We start from the raw sequence: 26,990 nt of genomic DNA on the forward strand, positions 1-26,990 counted from the left end.
TTTGGTGTGTGGCTTGTCTTTTCATCATCTAAATGTGTTTTTTTGAAGAGCTGTTTCAAAAATTTTGATAAAATACAACTGATCCTTTTGTTCATTTGTTGGAAGTGCTATTAATGTCATAGTTAAGAAATTATTGTCTAATTGTTGTCTAAATATTATGAAACTACTTTTCCATTTATATTTAAGTCTCTGATACATTTTATTTAATATTTGTGTATGGTGGAAAGTTTTAAATAAAAATTTGTCTTTAAAATAACTATTGCAGCAGTATTTGTTGAAAGAGTGTCTTGGACCAGGGATACAGCTCAGTGGCATAAGCACCTGCCTGGCAAGTCCAAGGTCCTGAGTTTGGTTCCCAGTACCAACTTTTAAAGAAAAGCATCTTTCTTGGTTCACTAGCTTTATAGCTACACAAAGCCAGTTGTCTATTAATTATTTAGAGGATGGATCATAAGGTGTCTGTTTCAAGGCAGTCTTGGTATCTTTACACATCCAATCCCACGCATTTGTGGAACTCTCAAATCACATAGAAGTGTCATTTTTCTATTAAATAAGTGAGTTGAAATTATTATCCATATGGAAAACATATTAATAAATGACTGCCTCATACCAGATCAGAATGATGTCAGTAGCTCCAATTGAATACAAAACTTAAATTTCTAAAGCCAAAATTTTAAGCCATTTAACAAGCAAGATTAGGGAAACAACCCCACCATCTAATAAGTGTTTGCTGCTATCCTGGTAGCTAAACAGTTATTAGAAATACAAGAAATGGAAAAAGAACTAGTAAAACTAACCAACTAGTAAAACCAATGAGAATGTATTTCTCTCAGGTAGATCCACTGATTTTAAATCAATTCATATCAGAATCCTATTAGACATTTTTGGAGGAGTGGTGGTACAAGTTTACACTCTCTCATGGTACACTGGGGCTGATATAGCAAATTAACATTGGCTGCCTTGTTTATACATAGCAGAAACGTATTTCTGGTATTTCTACAGGTTGTGAAGTCCTAGAAGGAAGGCTTGATTTCCAGTCAGAGCCAGTTCCCTGGTTTGTGAGTGGTGTCTTTTTTAGTCTGGGCTCATGGTGAAAAGCATAAACAAGCATCCTAGACATCAGTGCTGTTTATGAGGGTTCCACCTTCCCAATGCAATTACTTTACAAAGGTTTCATGTTTTAATATCGTCACCCTGTTAGTTTTTGCTTAAACATGTATGTTTGGGCAGATTACAAATGTTTTGACCATACCTGACCCTAATTTTAATTTTTTAGAATAGTTTTAACTGTGCAGGAAAAATGCAACGATATCACATGATTCCATCTATTCTACAGTTTCTTCTACTACTACCCAGCTATATTAATAGTGCATTTTTATAAGTCAAAATATACACACTTTATTAATGTATGTTATACACAAGAATGGTACATGCACATCAGGTACTTTGATCCTTTCCTCCATTACCCTTTGTCCTCTCTTTCCTCCATCCCCTTCTTTATTTACTTATTTTTCTCTAAAATATATTTACAAATTTACATATATTTACATATTTTCCTCTCACTCTCTGTCAGTCACTGTCTCTATCTCTGTCTCTCTGTCTGTCTCTCTCTCTCTCTCTCTCTCTCTCTCTCTCTCTCTCTCTCTCCAGTTATTCCCAGATACATTTCTTTTCTTATTGGCTTACTCTTCATAATATGGTATTCTTCAATTCCATCCATTTTGCTGCAGTTGGCACAATTTCATTCTTCCTAATCACTAAAAATGCTCCATTAATTAGTGGTCAAGTACTTGCCTAATATACACAAGGCTATGAACTCAATCTGCAGCACCGGCACCATATGAAAAAAAGAAGGAAGAGAGAAAGAAGAAAAGAAGGAAAGGAAGAAAGGAAGAAAGGAAGGAAGAAAGAAAGAAAGAAAGAAAGAAAGAAAGAAAGAAAGAAAGAAAGCAAGCCAAAGAAATAAAGACAAAAAGAAGCAAGGATCCACTCACAACTCTACTCAATGCTATAGTCAACCTAAAATTCATACTTTATTCAGACTTCCTAGTTTTTATCTGTGTTCTTTTCCTAGTGTAGAGCCCTATCTCTGTTATATTAGCCTGACTTGCTGTATTTCTGCAGGATCTTCTTGGTCTGATAGCTTTTCTTTGTTTTGGATGGCTTGGATAGTTTGGAGGCACCAGCTTAAAAGGTGGACTGGGCAGATCTGTAGATGTGCTGCTAGCTAAGATGGTAAACTAGATCACAGTCTCATGATATCAGAGACTTCTGGCTTCATACTTTTAGATTCATTTGTTTTCCACTGAGCATATAAAATGGGATCATTTATTTTAGTGAAATTGAAAAAACTATCTCATGCTCTCTCTGAGAAGACGGAAAGGCCCATTTTCCTCACATCACCATCTCACTGGGTACGAGTGAGTAAAATATCTTTCATGTTAAGGAACAGAGTGAAGGGGACTCAGGTAAAGGTGGTCTCGAACCTTGCTTCATCACCTCCATGTGTCTTTAGGTTATTCTCTCCTTTCTTGTGGAAAGGGAACTGGCTCCATCCTCCTGGGGTCAGCAGAGTACATTCTGTCACTGCTTTGTGACTGAGCAGTGGTGAGGATATTGATTATGTGGTCATCAGTAGAAAATTTGGAGAATTTACTCATTTTTAAAAGAGAAAATATAACTTAAAATTCCATTATGTATTGCCATTTCCAACGATAATTTCTAAGAAACTGCACGAAGCATTTTCCTATGTAGGCACATTCTACTGATCCTTTAGTAACATTCTTAATGCCTCTGTATGCAAATAATCCCAAATGATAATTGGTTCTCATATGTCTCTGAACGTTGGCTTAAAGGTGTCATGGTTTCTGTCTGTGGCCCTTAGGCCTCATGAGTTTGCATTGTGCATTTGTAATGGTTCATTGTCTAGGACTTGGATTGATGGTGTCAGTGCTCCATGCACATAGGGATGGAGCCAGGATGTGATGTAATGACAGGAGGAAGGCGTGTCTTGCTTTTTGCTGGTTCCTGCTTGCTGTTTGCGGCTGCCATGAACTGTGGCCCAGCCATGCCAGCCTGCCTTGGAGCCAACTGAATGTGGACTGAAACCTCCAAAAGCTGTAAGAAGTAAACCTTTCCTTTCCCAAGTTGGGCCTCAGGTATTTTGTCTCAGCAAGGAGTAAAAAGTAACTAAGACAAAAGGTTTGTCTTCTTCAATTAACTGTGAGGTAATTTTGTTCATAAAATTACCAGCATTGTGAAAAGTGTTTGGCACTAGTAGGGCTACAATAAATACTTTTATAATCAAGTGAATGAAAAAATTTGAGATCTTGGTAGAAGATCATGAGTTCTTTGTTAATTTACTTTACAATGTTTGGTATATTATCTCTTCCAAATACACAATTGGATAAAACTTGCAAACAGTATATACACAGCATTATCATACCACCTGATATAAACTCTTCTCTTCTTACCCTTTTGCTTTGGAATTCTGGGCATTCTTTATAGTGTAAGATCATATAATTCCCCTGAACTTCTTTTACAATTAGACATTATTGGCATATTTTATATATACATAACAATTACATTCACCATAGTTTGTACCTGTACATGATACAGCTTGTTCCTTTTTTTCCTTTCCCCTTCCTTCCCTTCAACCCCTCTTCCCTTCTTCATTTACAAATCCTTTATTCCCATTTTTTCCTTTTCCACTTTTCTTTTTACTTTTTTCCCTTCTTTCCTTTTTGCCTGCTCCATCTCTTGTTCTCCTCCCTAATTGAACATTTTCTTCCTATTTCACAATACTGTGATCTTATTTACACTTTTGGTTTCTCATACAAGAGAAGCAATGTGGTCTCATACAAGAGAAGCATATGTGTGTCCAATTTAATTCACTTAAGAATATGGTCTCTAGGTGCACCTATTTACCTAAGAATGTCTCCAGCATATCCTTCTTTTATCAGAATAGTAACCTATTGTATAAACCTCTTTACTCACATTTCCTTTTTTAAAAATTTTATTTAAAGAAAGAAAACAAAATACTATAAGGGTACAAGTAATACAGAATTTAAAAAAGCAGTAAGAAATCACTAGCTAATAGATTACATATTGTCATCTTAGAAATAGTTGCTCAAGTTACAGGATTAAAGCATACAAAGTAGACATTCAGGAAGTGAGACTGCAAACAGTTGTGTTCAATGATCCAACAAAACCTTAGTAATATGGTCATGTATCTTACACACCTAAACACACTTTCAGTTGGATCCTTTGAGCACTTTCTTCTCCTCTCTTTTTTACAATAATATTTACACATTTTGAGTTTTATTACTCTCATAGTTCTTATTACTTTTTTGGAAAACAATAAAGCCAAATATGACAAAACAAAGCAGTCAGTCAAAACAAAGAATGGACATAGTAAATGATGTAAAAACAGAATACAAGCTAATCAACAATCGTTACCATAATGCCTCTTGCTACCTTAAAAAGAATTGCCTTGAGTCTTGAGAATAATAAATTGCTGAAAAGAGGATTGAATGCACAGAATAGAGAAACATTTGTTTCTCTTTGTTTAACGTTTATTCATATCAAAATATATTTGTTTAGTTATAATGTACTTCTGTTGTTCTATGTGTCCTTTCTTGCTTGGGTAGCGCTGACTTTCTTTGCAAGGAGTGTCCTGATATTTGACGGCTTTTGTGATTTGCATTTTTTATTTTGCTAAGATCAATGCCTTTGGCCTGTACATTGGCCTCAGGCTCTACTCTTGGTCCAGATTTCTCTGGTGAGTTTCAGTAGGCAGGTACAACTTCTGAGAACCCTAAAGTAAAAATTCTTTTCCTGTTTTAAAATTGCTTCAATGTGGTAAGCTTTCATTCTGCTTCTGCTTCTGCATCTGCTTTTTTGTTTTGATGCCAGGAATCTAACTCATGACCTTACACTTGGCAGGCAGGCACTTATGCCGCTGAGCTAAACCCCTGGTCCTAAGCTTTCATTCTTGGCAGCATATGCATGGCTCATTGTTCACAAATTACAGTAAATACTTGTACACAGAAGCTAAAAGAAACCTCATAACTCAATATTAAGAAAACAACCCAATAAATGTTGGCTTAAGATTTAAATATGTATTTTATCCTGGTAGATGTGCGAATGATAAAAAAACTCAAGAAAAGATATTTACATCCTTTACTCACAGAGAAAAACAAATTAAAATTACAAATATCATATGGCCTTAGTAAATGGTTTTGCCGACACACAATTCTAAATAGTAGAAGGATGTGAGCATATGGAACTTTTCTGTATCACTGGTAGGAATGCAAAATGGCACAACTTCTTTGGAAAACAGTCTAGAAAATTTTTACTCAGAGGAAATCGCGAGTCAAAGATTGCATTTGCCAATTAGCAGAGAAGTACTGGGTGTGGTGTAGGCAGGAGATGTACACTTATAGGATACAGTTCCATTTCTTAGTACACTTATAGGATACAGTTCCATTTCTTAGTATACCATGCTGTCCTTCTCTTAGGAGATCATGTATCATAGGATAATTCACAACAATTCATACAGAATTATGACTTTATTTACTATTTCAGCTGGATAGGCATGGTCACTCTGGAAGTTTGGAGAAGATCTCTATGTTTGTGTGAATTGCAGACAGAAGATGTGCAGAACCACGGTTCTTTAGTCCTCGTCAGAAATTCCTGTGCTCTTTTACTTCACCAGTTTACACTTGAAGGTGTGAATAGATTATCTTCATGTGAAAGGAGAAGAATTTGTGAATCTGTGGCACCTCATTCTCATGTTTCCATCATCTCAATCATTCAGAGACACCCCCAAAATACGCTTCCATGGGTCAGGGTTTTTACAAGGAAAAATTATTGTGTTCATTTTGTTGAGGATGTTCTCATCCCATAGTAGCAAGACAAACGTTTTTCTTTTCACAAATACAGGGTGTTAATTTAGAACAGTCATGATCAGTCACATTTGTTGGCGTTAGACTTCCACAGTTTCCAGAATCTGTATCTTTCCAAACACTTAAAGTGAAATAAAAGGAAGTAAATGTTGTAAAATATATATTCAATACTGCAGACATAATAGAACATAATAACATCCAAAATTAGGCTGATGTATTTTGTTTGCTATAGAGACTAAATGTCAGTGCCCAAATGGTCCTCCACATCACCTTACCAGAACTTAGGTGTAGAATTAAAGGTAAAAAAACATTTTTTTTCTGCATCGCCTCACCTCTGTAGCCAAGTTTATGACCTTTGGGAATGTATGTTTAGCAGTGTGCCAACCTATTCGTTTAGATATATATGTGTGTGCATATACAATGTACATATTTTATCTATATGCCTTTGGGACTGTAAACCAGTTCTAGAACTTATTAGCTCTTATCCTATTGGAGAAACTCACCTTGGGAGAAAGGATGTTGAGTTATCTTCCCATGTCCAGTGTCTACTGATTCCTTCACGAGACAACCCAATCCAAGTGAAATAAGATACTTGGCTTTGAATAAAGTTCTGTAATAAATAGAATATTATGTATAGATAGGAATATATTTATGTTCCTGAAATGAATAACTAAGTTTGTTAAGATTTTATACTTAATGTGAATATCAGGTGGTGTTAAAAGCTTTATTCAGATGCTTTTAAGGACATAAAATAATGAAATCCCCTTTCTTTAACCTTTACTAAATGTGGAAGCATAAATAAGACCTAAAGTAGCTTTGGGTTTGGTCACATGTATTGGAACTCATCTAAAATCTCTTAAATATCTCTTAAAACTTATGGTTGTGGCTCAAACATGAGTTTTGAGTAGTCTGATTTTGGGGCCCAGGGATAGTAGTTATGAAATTTCTAACAATATTGTTTTATATTTTTGTTTCACAAGTGTTGTGTTCATTCTCTGTGAAACAGGCAATTTTGAATGGGACTACTATGAAAACAGCTGATATTCATCCAGCTATGTTTCACTTAGGGACAGAAGCATGTTCTAATTGATGCATCATTAATACTCTCTTAATCAGTGATTTTAGTGATTTCTTCCTTGTGGAAAAACCATAGGGGGTACCTCCCTAATCTCAGCTTGCTATGAAGCCACTAGGCCATATGGTTGTTTGTGATTATCATCTATCATTGATTGGAGAAACTTAATTATTTACCACATGACTGGATGTTACACTTTACACAGCCTTGAATTATGTATTATTTTATTTGATCTTCACAAATATGTTGGGAAGAAAATTGTACCAGTTTTATACCCACTCCTCAGTTTTTCCAAGTTCAGAGACCGATATTTTGTGAAAGATTTAAAGGAAATTTTTTGACTATGGTTCCATATCTATCCATCTTTCTTTATTTCATTTTCTTTTTGTTTTCTAATCATTTGAAACAATAATGAAATTACAAATCATCTATTCTCCCAAAATGCATATATGCATTGAGACATAACATTTGAAATTCAAATGGATTTTCATTGATGATTTAATTTTCAATAGAGCTATCCTGCAAGAAAACGTAGGAAGTTCAGACTTGGTAATTCTCATACTGTGTATCTAGGAATTCTAGGCTATCATCTCTTCCATCAAAGACATGTTATTAATTATTCAATTCAAAGCCTTCTATGATAGCTTTCTAATGTTCTATATCTCCAAACAGGTTACATATAAAGAGAGGCACAGCCCCTCCCGAGAAAAAAAGTTCCATATTCTAATACATTTTACTTCTTCTGTAAATTTCTGTAAGAATTCTGGTGGCATATATACAGTTGCATAAATAGTTTCTGAAATTCTATTACTGTCCATATAAATCCTATGATTCTTTTGCAAGAATATTATAAGATTTTTAATATATTAAAGTATTATTGATGTTAAAGACAAATTTCATATTCATATCACTCGATGGCTACTTTTAAATACATTACAATTTCAAAACTGATTTTAATTTTATTCTTAAATGTCTGATATCTTTATGCCATTGGTAGCGATTATGTTTTCTAAGCCAGAAGACCCTAGATTAATTCAGCCTCTATAAATGTCTTTTTTTGGTGTCAAATTTTGTTTGTTTTTGTTAATATTTTAAAAGGCTGTTTCTGAATTGTTGAAAGCCATCTATGTGGAAAATTGAACTAGGTCAGAGAGCTGAATAATTTTTAGTGTTCACTGGTCTATTATTGAGAGGGTATTAATAGATTATTCTTAACCCAGAAAATTAGGATATATTTCTTCTTTAGCAAGAATAATTACAAATTATTTCTATATCTTGTTAATAAAATTTCAAAGCAGGACAGAATTACTAGTGTATTGAAATATATTAATATACAATATCCAGTTTCCTATGTAAGATAGTATATGTTCAAAATTAACTTTAATTAGTATTAATTTTTTTTTTTTTGTCTTTTGAGATAAGGTCTTGCTATGTAGTTCAATCTGGTGTTACATTGTGACCCAGGCTGCTGATCTCAAACTCACAACAATTCTTCTTTCCTCAGCCTCCTGGGTGCTGGGAATACAGGTGAGTGCCAACATGCCAGAAAAATTAATTGATTTTTAATGATAAATTTATCGTGTTTTCCCTTTAATCTCAGACTCAGTATTTACCCTGTTTTTCCTGATATTGTTACACGTATAAACCTTTCATAGAGAGCCTGTTGCTAAATTTCTATATGCTACTCAAAAAAAGATATATAGAAAGTCATCAAAAAGCAGGATGAATGTTTCAACATTTAAAAAATATTATTACAGTAAAGTCACCTTGCTGTTAATCTCCCTTGTAACACTCTCCTCACTTGAAACACTCTTACCCCACTTTCTTCCCATTTACTGAAACAGTATTTAAAGTACCTTCTCCTGTACTTAGTTGTGTGGTTATGGCTGCTTCAGCACTCTGTTAATAAAAATGTTTAACTTTTATGGTTGTTTTGACTTTGGGGGAAAGCTGAAGTTTCATGATGCCAAACCCAGTGAATGAGGTGGACCAGGGCACCCCACAATGTTTTTCCATGTCTGCTTTTCGTTGAAAGACACAGCAACAGCAGCAGAATTCACCCTCTTTTTGACCATACCTTGTAAATGTATTAATGAAATAGGACTTCACAATTGCTTCAAAAGTGACAAGAATAATGGAAAGATTGTGTTTGAACAAAGATGAGTGTTTTGAAGGTGAAAAATGCCAGTGTCTTTTACCCTAAATATATTTCAATTTAAACATTTGATACGTATTTTGATCACCTTTTATACAAATTACTTTCATTGTTTCTCTTGATATTAGATGGGAAATGTGCAACATGTTAACAAAGTTAGTGGGAGCCGCATCTCTTGCATGTGGCATGAAAACCCAATCATCACACTCATGCACTCATGAAGGGCTTTGTACAACTTTAATGGACAGAACATGATCTATTTTAAGGATAACTTTTTCTGATGACTTAATGTTTTATCTATGTAAAGTATACTATAGAAATTCTACTTGTGGATGAATGAGATCGAACTACTAAGTTCTTATATTATTTTTGGTTGTATTTCTAACTTTCAACTGGACTCCATTAAATGTGTGTCTTTTTACTTGAAGGTTATTAGGAAATAAAGAGCTTATCAATAATGTAATGTAAAACTAATATGGTGTGAAATACAAAAAATATACGTCACCAGTTCCTGTGCATCATCTATCTTGAGAAGTGTGGAATTCATTTCTTTGCAGAGTTTCCTACTGTCTTCAAAGTTCTTTACTTTCATTGAGAAATAATAACAGCTCTGTCCACAACATGACCATTTATCTTTATATCCAATATATTCTCCTCCTTGAAAACAAAAAAACTTTCCTCAGACACCATTCATGGTGAATCCTGAGAGGAATATGATGGCCTGGGAAATAGCAAGACATTTTCTAGTTTTTCTAAAATCATTACATTTTTTTTAGTTGAATGTGTTCTATTTTTACCTTTGGAAAGAACCCTGGCCTAGGGGCCTGGGGATTTAGCTCAGCAGCATAAATGCCTGCCTTGCAAGCAGGCAGTCTTGAGTTCGCTCCCTGGGTACCGATAAAAATTAAAAAGACAAAAAAAAAAAAAAAAAAAAGAACCCTGGCCTAGGAATGATGTCACATTAGTTATGTCTCTCCAAGTTTATGTGCAGTACTGTCCACATTTTCTAGGAAATGATTTTTGAAAATAAAAAAATTCTTATTATCACTCATAACCTTTATAGGAGACACATTCCATTGGGAAGAGATTCTTTGTATTTTCCAGAACAACAGCTATTTTCTAAGTGTATTTTAACTATAGTTTCCAAGCATACCTCCACTTAATTCTTAAACTAAATATGCATAGTAAATGATAAAAGAGAATATGATAAAGGATCTTTGAGGGTGATTTTGATAGCAAATTTATTAATTTGAGCAATTGTGATGCAAAATAATATCATACACAGAGAAAACTCATCTTCCAGATTTCTGACACTGTTTCAATTGAATAAGAATAAAAGCTGGACCTAATTAGTTTCTATAAGAAAAGCCAAATTGAGAAGAAGTAGAGGATGAGGGCAACTGAGAAGACCCTTGTCGATCTCTGTTCTGACTTTTTCCTACATACCTGTGGTGGTTGGTCCCAATGTGAATGGCAGGCTTTGAACATGGGACTCGTCCTCTTGTGTTGTATTTTCCAGAGTACACTTTGGTGATTGATCTGTCAGGGAACGCTGGAAAACTTTATTGTGTATGGTTAATTCATGGAAAACAAACCAAGGAACTGAAGAAAAGGCTCAGTTTCAATTTGAATAGGTTATTTAATCATCAGCATTAAGGATGGTTTTTACTCAGTTCTTTTGTAGGCATCTACCTTTGACTATGATTTCCACACCCACATCTCATTTATTAAAAAACACATTAATGATAAGCCTTTTTTTGGACCTTGATGATGGAGACACAAAAGTTACAAATCTCTGTTCTCCAGAACTCACTGATTACCATGGTAACAGTAGGCATCTGGAAGATATGATGAGTGATGTGACATAAACTCAGAGAGTGTTGAGAATAAAGATTGAGCTACCAAATGTAGACGGAGGAAGATGACAGCTCAGCAGGACCTCACGTTACTAAAGGTCATATTAAGTTTGATTTTTTCCTATAGAAGAAATAGAATTAAGAAAGTAAAAAGGATAAAACTAGAAAATGCTAGAATTTTTGAAACCAGTTTGCCCAATTAGGCAAATCGATAGAACATGACATTAGGATGGTCCAAAGTTAGTCAGTAATTTCAGATGATGGACTGTGTTGAAAGATTTGTTGAAGTAGTCGGTGAATGATAAAGTATTAGGTTTCAGCCTGAGTCTCAACATTTTATATTTTTGCACCAAAACTAGAGAGAAAAGAGTAAATTTAATCATTCTCATCCTCTTTCTTGTCACTTCAGAAGTCAGATTTTAAAATGTCATTTACCTGCTAGGACAAAGTTAGACAGAGATGCAAAAATTCTGGAGTCAAAGAGATAAATTCAAAGTGATTCTTTCCTGAATGTTTTTCTAATTTCCAGTCATAGGGCTATAATATTTCACTGGCCATAGCTCCTTGGCTGATAACCGTCAGTTAAAAGATCATAAAATGTGTTCTCACTCTCCTTCACAGAACACTGTAATCTCCAATAAAAAATCATTTTCTTTTACTTAATTCTAGCCAAAAGACAAAATAAAGATGAGGTTTTCAATTTCCTTCATTTGTGTTACCATAAATCCGTGTAAGCTGACCTTCACATTCGCAGACTTCTTTGATTTACATTCCCCCTTTCAGTCCACAACTCGTCAGCATAAGAATCAGTCTAGTGTATTCCTTCATAAGTATCTGTTTTTCTGTTTTATCCCTTTCTAATTCTTCGTTATGAAAATGATAGACATTCTCTTTGTAACAAAAACATAATCTGAACATTTATGAGTGTATGGAGTGCTTTTGGAAAAGTATGTGGTCATAAGGTTCCTAAATAGTTATATGGTTTAGTTATTACTTTTGTAATTTAATCATGAAATGATAAAACTAATGTTTGAATGTTTGCAATATAAATTATTCTTAATGTATTGGCTCTATGATGTTTTAAACTTAATTCTTAAGGTAACCGAAGCTGTTGGTTCCAGCTACACAATAAAAATTTGTTATCTTTAGGAATTTTGTACAGTATATTTTTATTGTTGTTAAACCTTGTTTTACCAACTTTCTAAAGTATAAAAAAGAAAAGTTTTTATTAGATTTTTTTTGCTAACTTTCTAAAAGGAAAACTTCCTGTTAAAGCTGTTTAAAATATTGTTGATCAATGCTTATAGACTGAAACCTTCCACTGCATTTATCAGAGTATGTTCTTAAAAAGGAATAGAAGTCATATTTTGCTTTTATATGTAATGTATTGCTTTAAAAATTGCTTTTTAAAATATAAACTTTTATATATAATGTATTGCTTTAAAAATTGCTTTTTTAAAAACATAAATAAGTCTTAGAATATAAAGAAATGTTTCTTTAATCACAAAAACTGTTATGAAAGAGTTTTTTGAACTTCATTTATATTTATACCACTAGTAGTTTTGGTATATCATACATGTAATTATTCATATAAGTTTTAAAGTAAACTGTTGTTCAATTTAAATAATTTATTTTAAAAGAAAAATTTGCATGATTGCCTTAAATGGGGCCTCTTGTTTTCTGGCAAAAATTACACAAGTAAGATCTAATTGTTGAAAAGTAAATTTCATTTATGTCTACAACTATTCATTAGCCAGAGTGATTTGACAAGGACAATAAATGTGTTACATTAAAAATGATTGTGCATGTGATATCTATATATGCCAATCTCCAGATTAGTATATTTATTGTATATTATAAATATATACTAATAAATTAAAAAATCATTCAGGCTTAATTTTATCATTACATTGCACTTGTAAAAAATAAAACTAAAAGCTGTTTTCAATCTTATTCTTTTAGGCACTTACACTTTTAGAAGTAAAATAGAAAAAAATTGATTTAGAAAATTTTCAACATGTGTATTAATACACTAAAGAAAAGTCATATGGATAGGAAGATGTACATAGTAGGCTGAGGATGTGGCTCAATAGTAGAGCTCTTACCTTGTACACACAAGATCCCAAATTCAATCCCCAGCACCACAAGTGGGTGCAAAAAAATCTGTAAGGATTTAAGCACTTCCAATGATGGGCAAGTAATGCCCTACAGTGAAAGAGGGTGAAATATCTATGTCGATTTTGTTATGCAAATATAAATCTTGTATCAATGGCGAAAATTGGCAAAATATTAGTTAGAGCAATTTGTCGTTATCTAGTTTGTGTTTGATGCTATTATTGCTATTGATTATACTACTTTAAGTCAAGAAGACCTTGGAGTGAAGTATTTAGAGAGGTAAAAGAAAGGACCCTCCAACCCAGGCTTACATACCCTGAAAGATTATCTTTCAAAGTTCATGTAAGAAAGTATAAAGATGAGAGTAGACATTAATAGAATTTAGAATAAGAAAACACATAGAATCAAAGAAGTGATTCATTCAAAGATTAAATAAAATAGACAAACCATTACTCAACTCAGCAAAACAAAGAAAGAAAAGACCCAAATCCAACCAAGTAGGTATGAAAAGAGCAAAATTACAACAGATCCTGAAGAAAATCTGATTGTAAGTACTTACTTTGAGATCCAATACCTTAATAAAGTTGATAATTGGAAGAAATGGACAGATTCCTAGACACATATGAATTATCAAAGCTGATATAAGAAGATATAAAAATTCTAAATAATCCAATATCAGTCAATGAAATTGAAGAACTAATAAAACAAAAAGCCTACCAATGAAGAAAAACTCAATGGCTGATAGATTCACAATTGAGTTTCTCAAGACCTCTAGAGATGAACTAATGCTACTAATTCTCAAAATCATAGCATTGAATGAGAATCAACACTATCAACGTCATTGCTGGAAGCAAGCATTACCCTAAAACCAAATCCAGAGAAGAATCTAGGCATCTGAAGTGAATAAACACTCCAAATCCATAAAAGAGAATTATAGGCAAATTTCTTTAACATAGATGCAAAAAATTCTCAATAGGATACTGGCAAACAGAATGTAGCAAATCTCTACATATATACAATGATCAGGCAGGATTCATCCCAGGGATGCAATGATGGTTCAACATACACATATCAATAAACGTAATACAGCAAATTTTAACATAACCAAAGAGGGAAAAACACATGATCATCTCAATACACAGAAAAGGTATTTGCCAAAATCTAATACCAGCTTATGATAAAAACAATAAAAAATTGGAATAGAAGTATATCTCAATCTGATAAAAGGAATCCATCACAAACCAACAGCCAACATCATACTAAGTGGTCAAAACCTGAAAGCTTTCATTCTTTAAAGCAGGAGCAAGATAGAAGTCTGCCATCATTACTTTTTTTGAATATAGTAAACATTAGCCAGAGAGATTTGACAAGGACAAAAAATAAAAGGAATGTGGATGGGAAAATAAAGAGTTAAATTATCATTAATTGATGATGACATAATGTCATCATAAGGAATACTTTATATTTAAAATTCTATTAAAAGATTCCTAGAATTAATAACCAAATTTCAGTAACAACAGGATACAAAGTCTAAATTCAAAAATTGGTAGCATTTCTGTACACAAAAATCCTCACTATGAGAAAAAGTAAGAAAACAATAGAATCAAGGAAAATGAAACACTTAGGAAGAATCATTCTAATGAAGAAAGTGAAAGACATATGAATTAAACACTGCAGTATTCTGAAAAAGGAGATTGTCTGTTCTTGGACAGGCAAAACCAACAGAGAGAAACTGGCCATATTTCCAGAATTGATGTGCAGATATAATAAAATGCCAACAAAAATACCAATAGCAATCCTAATGGAATTAGAGAAAATAATTCTAAAATTCGTATGGAGTCAGAAGAGATGTGGAATAGCAAAAGAATTCTAGGCAACAGAGGAATGCAGGGAGTATCAAATCCTAAAGTTGAAGTTGTAGTACCACAAAGCTGCCATGATAAGTGTGGCAATGTTACTGGTAAACAGACTTCTGGATCAGTGAAACAGAAGAAAAGATGCATAAACAACTCCAAACACACTCTGATAAGCTATTTTTGGCAAAGGGACCAAACACCTTCAGTGGAAATAAGATCGCCTCTTTAATAAGTGATGCTGGGGAAACTGGTTTTCCACATGGCAAAGATTACACCTAGATCTACATCTCTCACCATGCAGTAAACTAAAGGCAAATGGATCAAAGATCTAAATATTAAGCCAGAGCCATTTTATTTGGTAGAAGACAGAATAGATAAAATAGAACACATATCACTTGAAGATATAGGTGTAGGAAGAATTGAACAAAACCTCAGGTACATACGAAATATTACAAATAATCAACAATTGGGATTATACAAATTAAAAAGCTTTTGCACATCAGAAGAAACCCTCACAAAGTGAAGAGACAACACTTAGAAAAGGAAAAAAAAATTACCAGCTACTTCTCAGACAAAGATTTAATATTTGGAATAAATGAAGAACTCAAAAAAGATAAAAATTCTTCCACAAGACTCAGTCCCAAAGTAGGCATCTGAAGTGAATAAACACTTCTCAGACATAGTAATGCAAATAGCAAATAAATACATGAAAAGAATGTTCAACATCACTGTTAATTAATTTGAGAAATGTAGATTAAAACAATTCTGAAATTCCATCTCCCTCAAAAAATAAAGGTTACCATCAAGATGGAAACTAATAACAAATGCTGGTGAGATTTTGTGGGAAAATGAGCCCTTCTCCATTGTGGTGGGAATGTAAATTGCTAGAGTCACTGTGGAAAAGAGTGGTAGTTTCCTCAGAAAGCTAAAGCTAGTAATTGCATTTGACTCAGCAATTTCCTTTCTAGGTATTTTCTTGATAAATTTAAAATTCTCATACTATAGTGATATATACTTATTCATATTTATAGAAGCTCAATGTATAATAGCTAAATTTTGGAAAGAGTTCCTATGTGCAACTAAGATGAACGGATAAAGAATGTCATATTTATATAAACAGAGTGTTACTACACCAGAAAGAAGGATAAATTTGTGATATTTCAGGTAAATAGATGAATCAACAGCATACTTTTAAGTGAAATAAACCAGATGCACAATATTAAATATCTCATTGTTTCTCTTGTGTGAGAAACCCAAAACATAAATAAGAAGTGGTGAAGTAGGAAGAATTTCTTTAAATGGAAAGTGGAAGAAGGCGTGGAGTCGAGGGAAAGGACGGAAAGCGAAAGTGATTAAGAAAACAAAGAGATTGGAAGGAAAAATCGGAAACAAAGCTTTTGCAATGAGGAGGAGACTGAGAAAGAATGAAAACATATTACATAGAGGACCAAATTCCCCATGATGAATGTGATCATTACATATGGAACACCTGTACTAATACAAAAACAAATCTACCCTAAAAGAATATCATATATCATATATTTAGACTGGAAAAAATAGGAAAAAAAAGCTACCTGTCAGAGTACCTTGATAGTTTATATATGAAAACAAAAGAAGTCTGCTGACAGTTAGGACTAATGAACAAGGTCTAAAATGTTGCATACATCTTGGAAAGAGAGTACTAGTACTTGGGTAGGGAATTAGAAGAGATATAAAGGAAGAATTGAAAAGTATTCAATGTCCTGTAAGAGGGATCTGATGGTACATATTTCCACAGGCTGATATGTATGCATGCAGAGGGCTGAATGAAACCCCATAAGCCAATGTGGAGACAGGAAGAGAGAGAGGGAGAGAGAGAGAGAGAGAGAGAGAGAGAGAGAGAGAGAGAGACAGAGAGAGAGAGAGACAGAGAGAGAGAGAGACAGAGACAGAGACAGAGACAGAGAGAGAGAGAGAGACAGAGAGAGAGAGCCAGAGAGAGAGACAGGGAGGGAAAGGGAGAGGAGGGGAGGGGAAGGGAGGGGAGGGGAGGAGAGGAGAGGAGAGGAGAGGAGAGGAGAGGAGAGGAGAGGAGAGGAGAGGAGATAGAAGACCAGCTTAGGAGGATCCTTAGGAACACTTCATCTCAAAAACAAAAATGATGAGCAAATTAATTATAGCAATATATCTCAGCATAAGGAAGGTACATACAAAAAGCCAATGGCTAACATACAAAATCTGAAAACTTTGTTTAAGATCTAGAGCAAGAGAATGATGCTCACTCTCACTACTTTTATTCAACAATTTTCACCCATAACATTCAGGAAAGTCAAAGAAATAAAGGCCATCAAAATTATTAAAAAAGTCAAATTGCCCCTGCAGTTGGCATGATATAATACGTGGAAAACTCCACAAAGTACTAAAAACTATTAGAATATACACATTCAGCAATGTTGTAATATACAGAATCATCATACAAATATCAGCAGCACTGTTCTACACAAATAGAAGATCATCTGAAACAGATATCAAAAAAGTGAATTTTTAATTCATATATTTGATGAGTATTGTTTATACAGATTAATGTATTTTATTTTGACAGATTTGTACATACACAGAGAATACTTTAGTCTTTTTCATCATTCTCATCTTTTCATCATACCTCATCCTCTTTGAAAGTAATCTTACTTAAAATAACTACATAGGCAAAATAGCTAGTTAAGTTTAGTAAAAAAGATCAAAGATATCCATAATGAAAATTCTAAAATGCTGAGGAAAGAATTTCAAGCAGACTCCTACAAATTAAAGGAAAAATATTCATGGTCAGAGATTGCTGAAATCGATACTGTGAAAATGTTCTTACTATTCAAAACCATCTTGAAAATGAGATGTAAGCTCTATCAAAATATGAAGGTCAGTTTTGCATAGATCTAAAGCTGTAATCTTTAAACTTGGATGGAACAACAAAATACCTGGGAGAAGCTTTGGTACATCTCTCTAAGCCAGGTAAGACCCTGCCCAGTGTCCCACATCACCAGAGACCACACCAGAACGTCCCTCTGGGCCTATTTGGGCCATGCCCAGCAACCCACAAGTAGCCTTCAACTGCCTGTGTTCCTCGTTGTAAGCTAAAAGTGCATGCAGTGATTTCCAGCCCATGGGGAAACTTTGGCACATTGCCCTGAGCCTGGGAATATAGGAAATTGACAAAATGAAAGAGCAAAATGCAATCTTAAACCTCCAGCCTATCCAAAGCAAGACCCCAAAAACTCCATTGAAAGAATCCTAGGTATTATAAATACATTCAGTAATGTAGCTAGATACAAAATCAATACTCAAAAATCAATAGCATTCCTATACACAAACAACAAAATCACTGATAGAGAAATAAGAGAAGTCACACCCTTCACACTAGCATCCAAAAATATGAAATACTTAGGAATAAGTCTAACAAAAGAACAAAACATCTATTCAGGAAAAATTATAATACCCTGAAAAAGAAATCAAAGAGGATCTCAGAAAATGGAAAGACATTCCTTGCTCATGGATACAAAGAACAAATATTGTGAAAATGTTCATTCTCCCAAAATTGTTATACAGGTTTAATGCAATTTAAATTAAAACACAATCAGCATACCTCAAAGATCTAGAGAAATCATTTCTAAATTCATCTGGGACCAGGAAAGGCCTCTAATAGCAAAGGCAATTCTGAGCAACAAAGGAAAGGCAAGAGGCATCACAATGCTTAACTTGAAGCTTATCCTATAAAGTTATCCTATAAAACTACTGCAATAAAAATCAGCATGGTACTGGGATAAAAACAGACCTGAAGATCAATGGAATAGATTAGGAGATCCAACTACAACTACAAACACATTCAGGCACCTTATTTTGTTAAAGGAGCCAAACATGTTCACTGCAAAAACGATTGTCTCTTTAATAAATGGTGATGGAAAAATTGGCTCTTCGTATGCCAAACACTAAAACTAGACTCATGCCTATCAGCATGTGCTAAACTAAAGTCTAAATGGATTGAAGATCTAGATATTAAAAAAAAAAAACCTTAAACGTATTAGAAGACAAAGTAGGTAGAATCTTGAAGACATAGGGTTAGCTAGAGAATTCATGACAAAAATCAAACTGCATGGGACATACTTTCCAGATTCAAAACTTGGGATTATATCTCATTACAAAGTTTTTGCATGTCAAAAGAAATCTCCAGCATAGTGACAAGAAAACCCACAGTTGAAAAAAATCTTAGTGAACTCTCTCAGAAAAAACTTTTGTCTAGAACATATAAAGAATTAAAAAAAAAATTAGATCCCCAAAATTCAAAGACCCAACCCAAAAATGGGGATCTGAGATGAATATACAGTTCTCAAATAAAGAAATAAAAATTGCAAATAAATGAAAAAAATGTTCAGCATCACTGGTCATTAGAGAAATGCAAATTAAAACTACACCAAGATTCCATCTCGCTCCAGAAAGAATGGCTAGGATAAAGAAAACTACCAACAACAAATGCTGGAGAGACTGTGGGGAAAAAGAAACTCTTGCACTGTTGGTGGGAGTACAGACTGGTTCAACCAATATGAAGGTATGAAGGTCAGTCTGGAAGTTCCTCAAAAAGCTGGGAATGGAAGTCCCACTTGACCCACCTATTCCACTTTGGGGCATATACCCAGAAGAAAAGAAAACATCATACCACAGTGATATATGTTCACCCATGTTTATAGCTGCGCAATTTGTAATAGCCAGGTCTTGGAAACAACCTAAGTGTCCATTAACTAAGAAATGGATAAAAAAGATGTGGTATTTTTATGCAATGGAGTACTACTCAGCTATAAAGAATGATCACATTGAGATATTTATAAGCAAATGGATACAACTTGAGACAATACTCATAAGTGAAATAAATCAAACTCACATGTGTAAATAACAATAGTCTCCCTAGTATAAGAAATGGTAAGAGTACTTAACATACAAAATCCTCAATCATACAGGGAAAAGATAAGAATATGCTCAAAGGGGAAAAGTAATATCTCAGGGTAAAAGAGGGAAAAGAAAAAAATATCTAAAACTACATAAACACACTTAGGATAGCTAAGATGATTGTGCTATGAATTCTATAAGTTCTTGGAACAAAACAGTTAACTTTCATAGGAGTGGAACAATTTTGCGTGTTTGTGTCTGGTGATCTGAGGAACTCTTGAAGATCGTTATGTAAAGTAACAACCCTAGTTTTACTCCTACCTCCTTGCTTTGAAGGCCTATATTGTCATTGTTTTGAGGTCTTTGCTCTTGTTATTTATTTGTCTTTTTTGTTTTTCTAGTAATCTGTTTTGTTTTGTTTTGCTTTGTTTTTCCCTCTAATGCAGAGAGGATAGGTATATGTGTAGAGGCTCATACATGCTTACAACTTATCCGAAACAGTTTATGAGAATCAATTATATTATGCATGATAAAATGAACCGCTATGTTGAAGACAAAGAGTCATTATGGTATCCATTACTGATTTGATATCATCTTGCTGTGAAATCCAGTAATGCTTTATTCTTTGTTCTGCGTGGTTTTAGCCTGTTTTATATTGTTTAATTTCAACATACATGAAAATATGGATAGCTATTTTGAGAACAAGAGACATTATGGCGGCTATTGTTGATTTTCCTATTGTCTGGTTTTGAAGGCCTGTAATGCCTTCATTACTCTGTTCTGATCAGTTTAATACTATTTTGTTTTGTATGAATTCACTGTGTGTGAAGATATGAACAACTATTTAGAAGAAAACATTAGAAACATTTCTTCTAAACAACTATTTAGAAGAAACATTATGGTAGCAAAACCAAACCAAAACAAAACAAAACAATAAAATACCTTGAATGACCAAAACAGTATTGAGCAAAAAAAATATAGTAGGTAGTACTAAACTATCTGACTTCAAAATATACTACAAAGCTATAGTAATAATAATATGAAAATAAACACATTGGTCAAAGGAACAGAACTGAAAGCCTAAAATGCAGTCCATGTATCATAACGAATTGATTTTTTGGACGAAGTTTCTAAGGACACATGCTGTAGAAAGAACAGTCTTTACAGTACATGGTGCTGTGCAAATTGGGTCTCCACATGTTGAAGAATGAAAGTTGGTCCCTTCTTTCTCATTTGTTACAGTAATCAAGTAAATAAGGATTAAAGAAAAGTATAAGACCTGAAAATATGAGACTACCAAAAGAAAGCATACAGTAAATGCTTTACAACATTGAAACGGGCAAGGATATTTTTTGGATAAAAGGACAGGAAAAAAGCAAAATAACTGACCAATGAAATTAGATTAAAAAGTTTCAGTGCAGTAAAGAAACAATAACCAGATTGAAGAAACAACATATGTAATGAGAGAAAATATTTATAAACTATACATCTGACTACGGGTTAGTAACTAGCACAAGTAGGGAAATCCAAAAATCTAACTTAAAACAGCAATCAAAACAAGCAAGAAAAAAACCCAGTCAGATGTTAGAAAAAGTCAATAGGTTTAGAGAGACATTTCTCAAATGAAGGCATTCAATTGGCCAACACTATTTGATAAAACACTTACTACCACTAAGCTGCAGAGTCATGCAAACCAAAGACACAGTCAGATATGATCTCACTCCTTTAGTAAGGATGGGTTTTATATAAAAAAAGATAGTGAGTACTGGAGAAGATGTGGAGAAAAATGAACATTTAACTATTGTCCACAGGAGTGTAAATTAGTAAAACTATTATGGAAATTAATGTGAAGGTTTCTTTAAAAATTAAAAAATAACATTACTATTTGATTCAGCAGTTTCACTCCTAGATATCTGAAGGAAATGAAAGCATTGTGTTGAAGAGACCCCAGTACCCCTACATTTACTGCAGCACTGGTCACAATCATCAGGAAACAGAAGCTGATGAATCCCTAAAGAAAATTTGGTGCATATACACCATGGAACAATTTTCATCCAATGAAAGAATGAAATATGATTATATGCATCAATGGGAAACATCAGGTAAGATAAGAGTAGGAAGATTTGACATGCTATTGCACCATGGTGTGTATGGACTATTTTTTAAAAATTTTATTTAAAGAAAGACTAAACAAAACAAAACGAATGGAAATAATATATGCTTTCAAAGAAAAAATAAACAGTAAGAAATCACTGCTTGATGATTACATATTGTCCTCTTAAAAATAATTGTTCAAGATACAAAAGAGAAATATACAAAGTGGAGGTTCAAACATTGAGACTGCAAACATTTCTGTTCACATTGATAGCAACTATGTACTGTATAATGCAAGAAGTTGGAGGAATGCATTTGGAATGTTTTAGTCATAAAGAATTACTAAATGTTACTAAATCTGAAACAAATTTGTACAAAATATTGTACATATTCATAAAATTCTAGGCTTTTCTAGTAGATCTATAGTATAAATAAAACTTTTCATTAGCTTAAGATCTCTATCGAAGTAGACAAAGTTTGAAACAATGATCTTTGAGGCAAACAATTCTGTTAGTGAAGAATATTAATAAATTTTATAGTCTTGCATATACTTAATGAGATTATACAGAATGAGATTTAAATATGGTTTCATAATTCTCAGAGAACAGATTTAGGGAAATAAAAGATAATTGCATTTTTGTTTGACTCACAGATATATTAAGTTTATCACTTTAAATACTTGAAAATTCTATTATAATTACATATTTAATTTTGCAGGATCAATAGATCAGTTTTACAGTAGAAGCAAATAATGATGCTTTAAAGGAGTCAGTTCTATAACATGCTGCTGTAAAACATAAAACACTTATGAGTAACAGATAAAAACAGCTAAAATAGTAAAATTGTTTTTTGAAGTTTCAAATTCAGTGTTTGGTTTTCTGTATTTTTATACTAAATTTATATATTTACCTACCTTTGAGAGATGTCAGTTTGTCTCTTCTTATATTATTATGTAATGGTACTTACTTTATACATTTTCCTTAAAATTATAATACCTTCAGGTACAGGCACTGGGTAGTTTGGAATTACTTAGAATAATTTCACATCAAACCAAATTAATGACTCTTTGGGAAAATGCATTTAAATGTCCAAATAAATGATGACACAATAAAATACTTCCTTTGAGGAGACAATTATTTTAAGCTCCATACCTAGTGACTTACCCATGAAACCCAGAACTCCAGCTGTCAAAAGGAGAAAGAAGCACAAGCCTGCAAGAATCACTACTGTGAGCCGCCAGACTATGGGAACTGAAGACTCTGTAGCCAGAAAGAAAGAGGCAGAGAGGATTGAATGACACAGCAGGTTTATGGAAGAAATCCCTGAAGGTCAGCACCCTAGCTCTTGGGCGCTTTCAAACTGGAAATAAAGACCAGTGTGAAAGAACACTGAAGTGAGAGTCAGGTACCGAGCTCTGCTCACTGTAGTTACCGCGCATCTCTAGGGAGGTCGCTTTGTACCAATGTAATATCCTGGTTTTTCCTCAATATTTTCAGAATGCAAAGTAGAATATTGGATGTACAGAAATGTATACAAAAGCAAATTTTTCTAAAATACTATTGTATAGATTAATTTCATTGACGAATAAGAAGGGATATTATTTAATAAGTATCTTGTGCCTCTATACTTATACAAATCAAAACTTTCACGTTGGAATTAATCTAATTTTCTTCATCATAAAGAATAGCCACAGTAATGTACAGAAGAAACGATAATCACAAATGTATGACAAATACTCCTAATCATAATACAGTTTGGTGAAATTTCACAGAACACATGTTCAACAGTTGGAGATTTACCACTGTTTCTAAACAAATGGAAAATTTTAATTTTTGTATCGATCAGTATATATAGAAACTGGAACCTAACTACACCTAGTTCTTTGTGATATATGTAACTTGTATTATTTTTAATTTTAAAGAGAAGGAAAATAGAAATAAAATAAAACAGTTTCACATTAGACTAATAGTGTAACAACAATTAACACATTGCGTATGCTTATCTTCATAGAAGTTACTCAGAGTGCAATATATAGGTATGAAATATGCCCAAAAGTACTAACACCAATTCTTCTTCTCAGTCAACTAAGAGAAATTCACTGTATTACTGTCTTAACTATCTTGTATATACATACATATATGTGTGTATACATATACATGTATGTATTTCCCTTTTCTTTTCCTTCTTTTCTTCATCCCCCATCAGTTACTCTTTTCTTTAAATAGTTTCCTACCAATTCACAATATTCACTGTGTCTTTTGAATCTTACTCATTCAGCTTTTCACACTAGTCAGGCAATACTATGCTTATGTATACGGGTCTGATTTATATCAGTTTATGGCTATGATCTCAAATTGCATGTATTTATCTATAAATGTCTGAGTAGTACTGCACTATATTTATTAAAACATATGGTTTTTTTCCCAGTCTTCAGTTGAAAGGTTGGGTTCTTTTCAAGAGTTAACTGTTAGAAATTTTCTGCTGTAAACATGAGTGCACATAAGCTTTGGTATGATGTTTTTAATTTCTATACACTAAACTTGGGTGTTTGGCTTTCAGTCTTTCTTTTTTCATTTGGATATAGTTTGAGCGGTCTTGTGAAGTGAAGTAAGCTAAATTAAATTTATAGCAGTCATTTCTGATTTACTTTAATTGCTTACAAATAGGCTAAGATTATGAAGGATAGCGAAGCTGTAGAGCCCTTATCTTTTTCTTTAGGTGATTCAGTTTTTATCTTTGTTTGGTTGATGTATAAAGGATATTCTTCCACTTCTGAGCAAATTTTCTGCTCTTTTTTCTCTAGTGCTATAAAGAATATGGGCTACAGTGTGTGAAGAGAGCTAACACATAGGATTTCTTTCAAATACAGAAAAGCAATGCAAACATTTTATTTCTCTGTAAATTTTATCATGAAAACTTTTAGGTCATAAAATCTTGGAAATGAGGTAGATACAAATCATATTCTAAATTATAATGGGATTATTTCAAACATTTATTTACAGAAAATAGTCAAGTCTCTCTCTGTAGAAGTTGGGGAGGAAAAATACTCACTATTCATTTCCATGTGCTTCTTGGAAGTAAGAGGTTCCTTCACCTGTGCAGATGTTGGGTATTCTTCATCCGTCTCTGAGAAATTTGCGGATATGATTCTAAAAGATATATAAACTAACAGTTTTCAAACCAAAATTTCAGATTCTGTTCTGAATTTTCTGTATGACATTGAGGTGAATACTTTATCTCACTTACCATTGATGTCTGAAGTTTTACTTTTTCCCTCCAAGGAAGATTTTTTTCCTTGGATGTTCTTTATATTCTTAAAACTATCAGCTATTTATATGTTTATTTACATAAATGAATATTGTGATTTCAACCACAACATCGGATTCTCTACATATGTTGCTTTATTATTTTTGTTATATTCCTTAATTTTGAAAGGGTAAATTTTATGATCTATGATGCATTTACATGTCTCTGAAAAATTATATGCATACATAATAATATCAAGGAAATATTTTTGAGTCACTTACATTGAAAATATAGAATATAGATTGTTGAGAAATTACTTAAAATTTACTTCCTGTTCTCTCTAGAACATTTTTTTCAAAATACTGTCATCTTTATAATTCTTATTTTGCAAGACTCAAACATTTTACTTGCCTTACTTCTAAAGAGTTCTTGCCACCTTTCCAATGTGTCACAGATGTCACTTGGGACAAAAATTGGTTTAGTTGTAGTCTTGTGTCATAACTGTAATACTGGAATTTTCTTTTTAGAAAAAGCAATCCATTTTTTTGAAATAGTACTTTACTTGAAAATTTCTGAAAAAGTTTGTTTCAAGCATTTAGATTATGTTTTATAACAAAAAATTGTAGAATTCTGACTCCATAAAAATCTAAAGAAATTACACTTTCCAGTATGCAATCAAATTATATGTTCTTCTATCTTTTTTTTTTTTTTTTTTTTTTTTTTTTTGGTACTGAGGATCAAACTCACAACCTTGCACTGGCCAGGCACTGGTACTGATGAGCTATACCCTTAACCCTCAGATTATATGTTCTTTACAAGCTGTATTTTCAGGGGGGTATCTGAAAAAGATTTATTTTATAAATCTTTTATAAAATCCATTTTAAATGGTATCTATATCTATATCTACATCTGTATCCATATATCTACCTGTGGTTAAACATTCATTTAGTAACACTGAATAATTTTTCATGAGAAAACATTCCCTAAGGAAACACAGTTTTATAGAAATATCTCAGTAAGTGGAAGCTATATTAACCAATAGGCCAATCATAGATATAGATACAAAACACACAAAGTATTACAAAAAATATATAATTAGTTAAATAAACACTTGAATTGCCCAAACTTTACTCTCACTATTGTAAGAATAGAAATTGCTTTATTGACACTTGGTCAGACCAAAGTTGTACTGGAAATATTTCCTAAAAGAATTGTTATATTAATGATGTCATGAAACATTTAGAGGGCATAATTCACTCAAAAAGGACCATCTAAATCTGACGTGGACAGCATTATTGTCTTCAAGATAGAATTTACTAATTAAAACTATCCATTCTTTGTGCTGTGTACCATAATCACGAAGCACACTGGATCCACCTTGGTGATACGATACCTGCGTCCGTTTATGGTTTCTGCTGCTCCTGGGGTCTGGTCCAGGTGGAAGAGCTGAGCCTCGGTGCCTGTGAGATACACTAGAAGATGATTCTTCCTGGTGTCCTCTCTGCTCCTGTTATTCAGGGACTTCAGTATTTTTCAACCACAAGCAATGATATGAGACAGCGATTCATATTTGAGCTTCAAGCTTCACCATTTGTATCTGCTGTTACTGAGAGATGTGTGGTTTTTCTTTTTTTCTTTTTTTAAAAAGAGATGAATGGAGGAGATAATTTAAAGGGACCTGCCCATTTTCTAGAGAATACAAATCAGTACTGAACATTGAATGAAAATATTTAATGAGATATTTAATCCATCCTCAAAACTAGTATAATATTGCTA

General features: G+C 33.1%; 1 protein-coding gene and 1 non-coding gene across 2 annotated transcripts; both read right to left on the bottom strand.

The window, feature by feature from the left end:
- Nucleotides 1–4,050: 4,050 nt before the first annotated feature.
- LOC134473551 (C-type lectin domain family 7 member A-like) lies at nucleotides 4,051–26,797 on the bottom strand. Its single transcript, XM_063238209.1, has 7 exons — nucleotides 26,608–26,797; nucleotides 25,020–25,117; nucleotides 23,132–23,227; nucleotides 10,583–10,696; nucleotides 9,642–9,793; nucleotides 6,410–6,516; nucleotides 4,051–6,027 (listed from the first exon to the last, which is right to left on the bottom strand). Exons 2-7 carry the CDS (start codon nucleotides 25,030–25,032, stop codon nucleotides 5,898–5,900), a joined length of 612 nt encoding a protein of 203 aa, XP_063094279.1. The 5' UTR covers nucleotides 25,033–25,117; nucleotides 26,608–26,797; the 3' UTR covers nucleotides 4,051–5,897.
- LOC111757061 (small nucleolar RNA U13) lies at nucleotides 9,259–9,362 on the bottom strand. The gene has a single exon (XR_002791444.1). It is a non-coding gene; the product is annotated as a small nucleolar RNA U13 (small nucleolar RNA).
- Nucleotides 26,798–26,990: the final 193 nt, after the last annotated feature.

This window comes from Cavia porcellus, unplaced genomic scaffold (genome assembly GCF_034190915.1).
Source record: "Cavia porcellus strain 051 isolate PalLab524CR breed Dunkin Hartley unplaced genomic scaffold, mCavPor4.1 scaffold_27, whole genome shotgun sequence".
In the NCBI taxonomy this organism is placed as follows: Eukaryota; Metazoa; Chordata; class Mammalia; order Rodentia; family Caviidae; genus Cavia; species Cavia porcellus.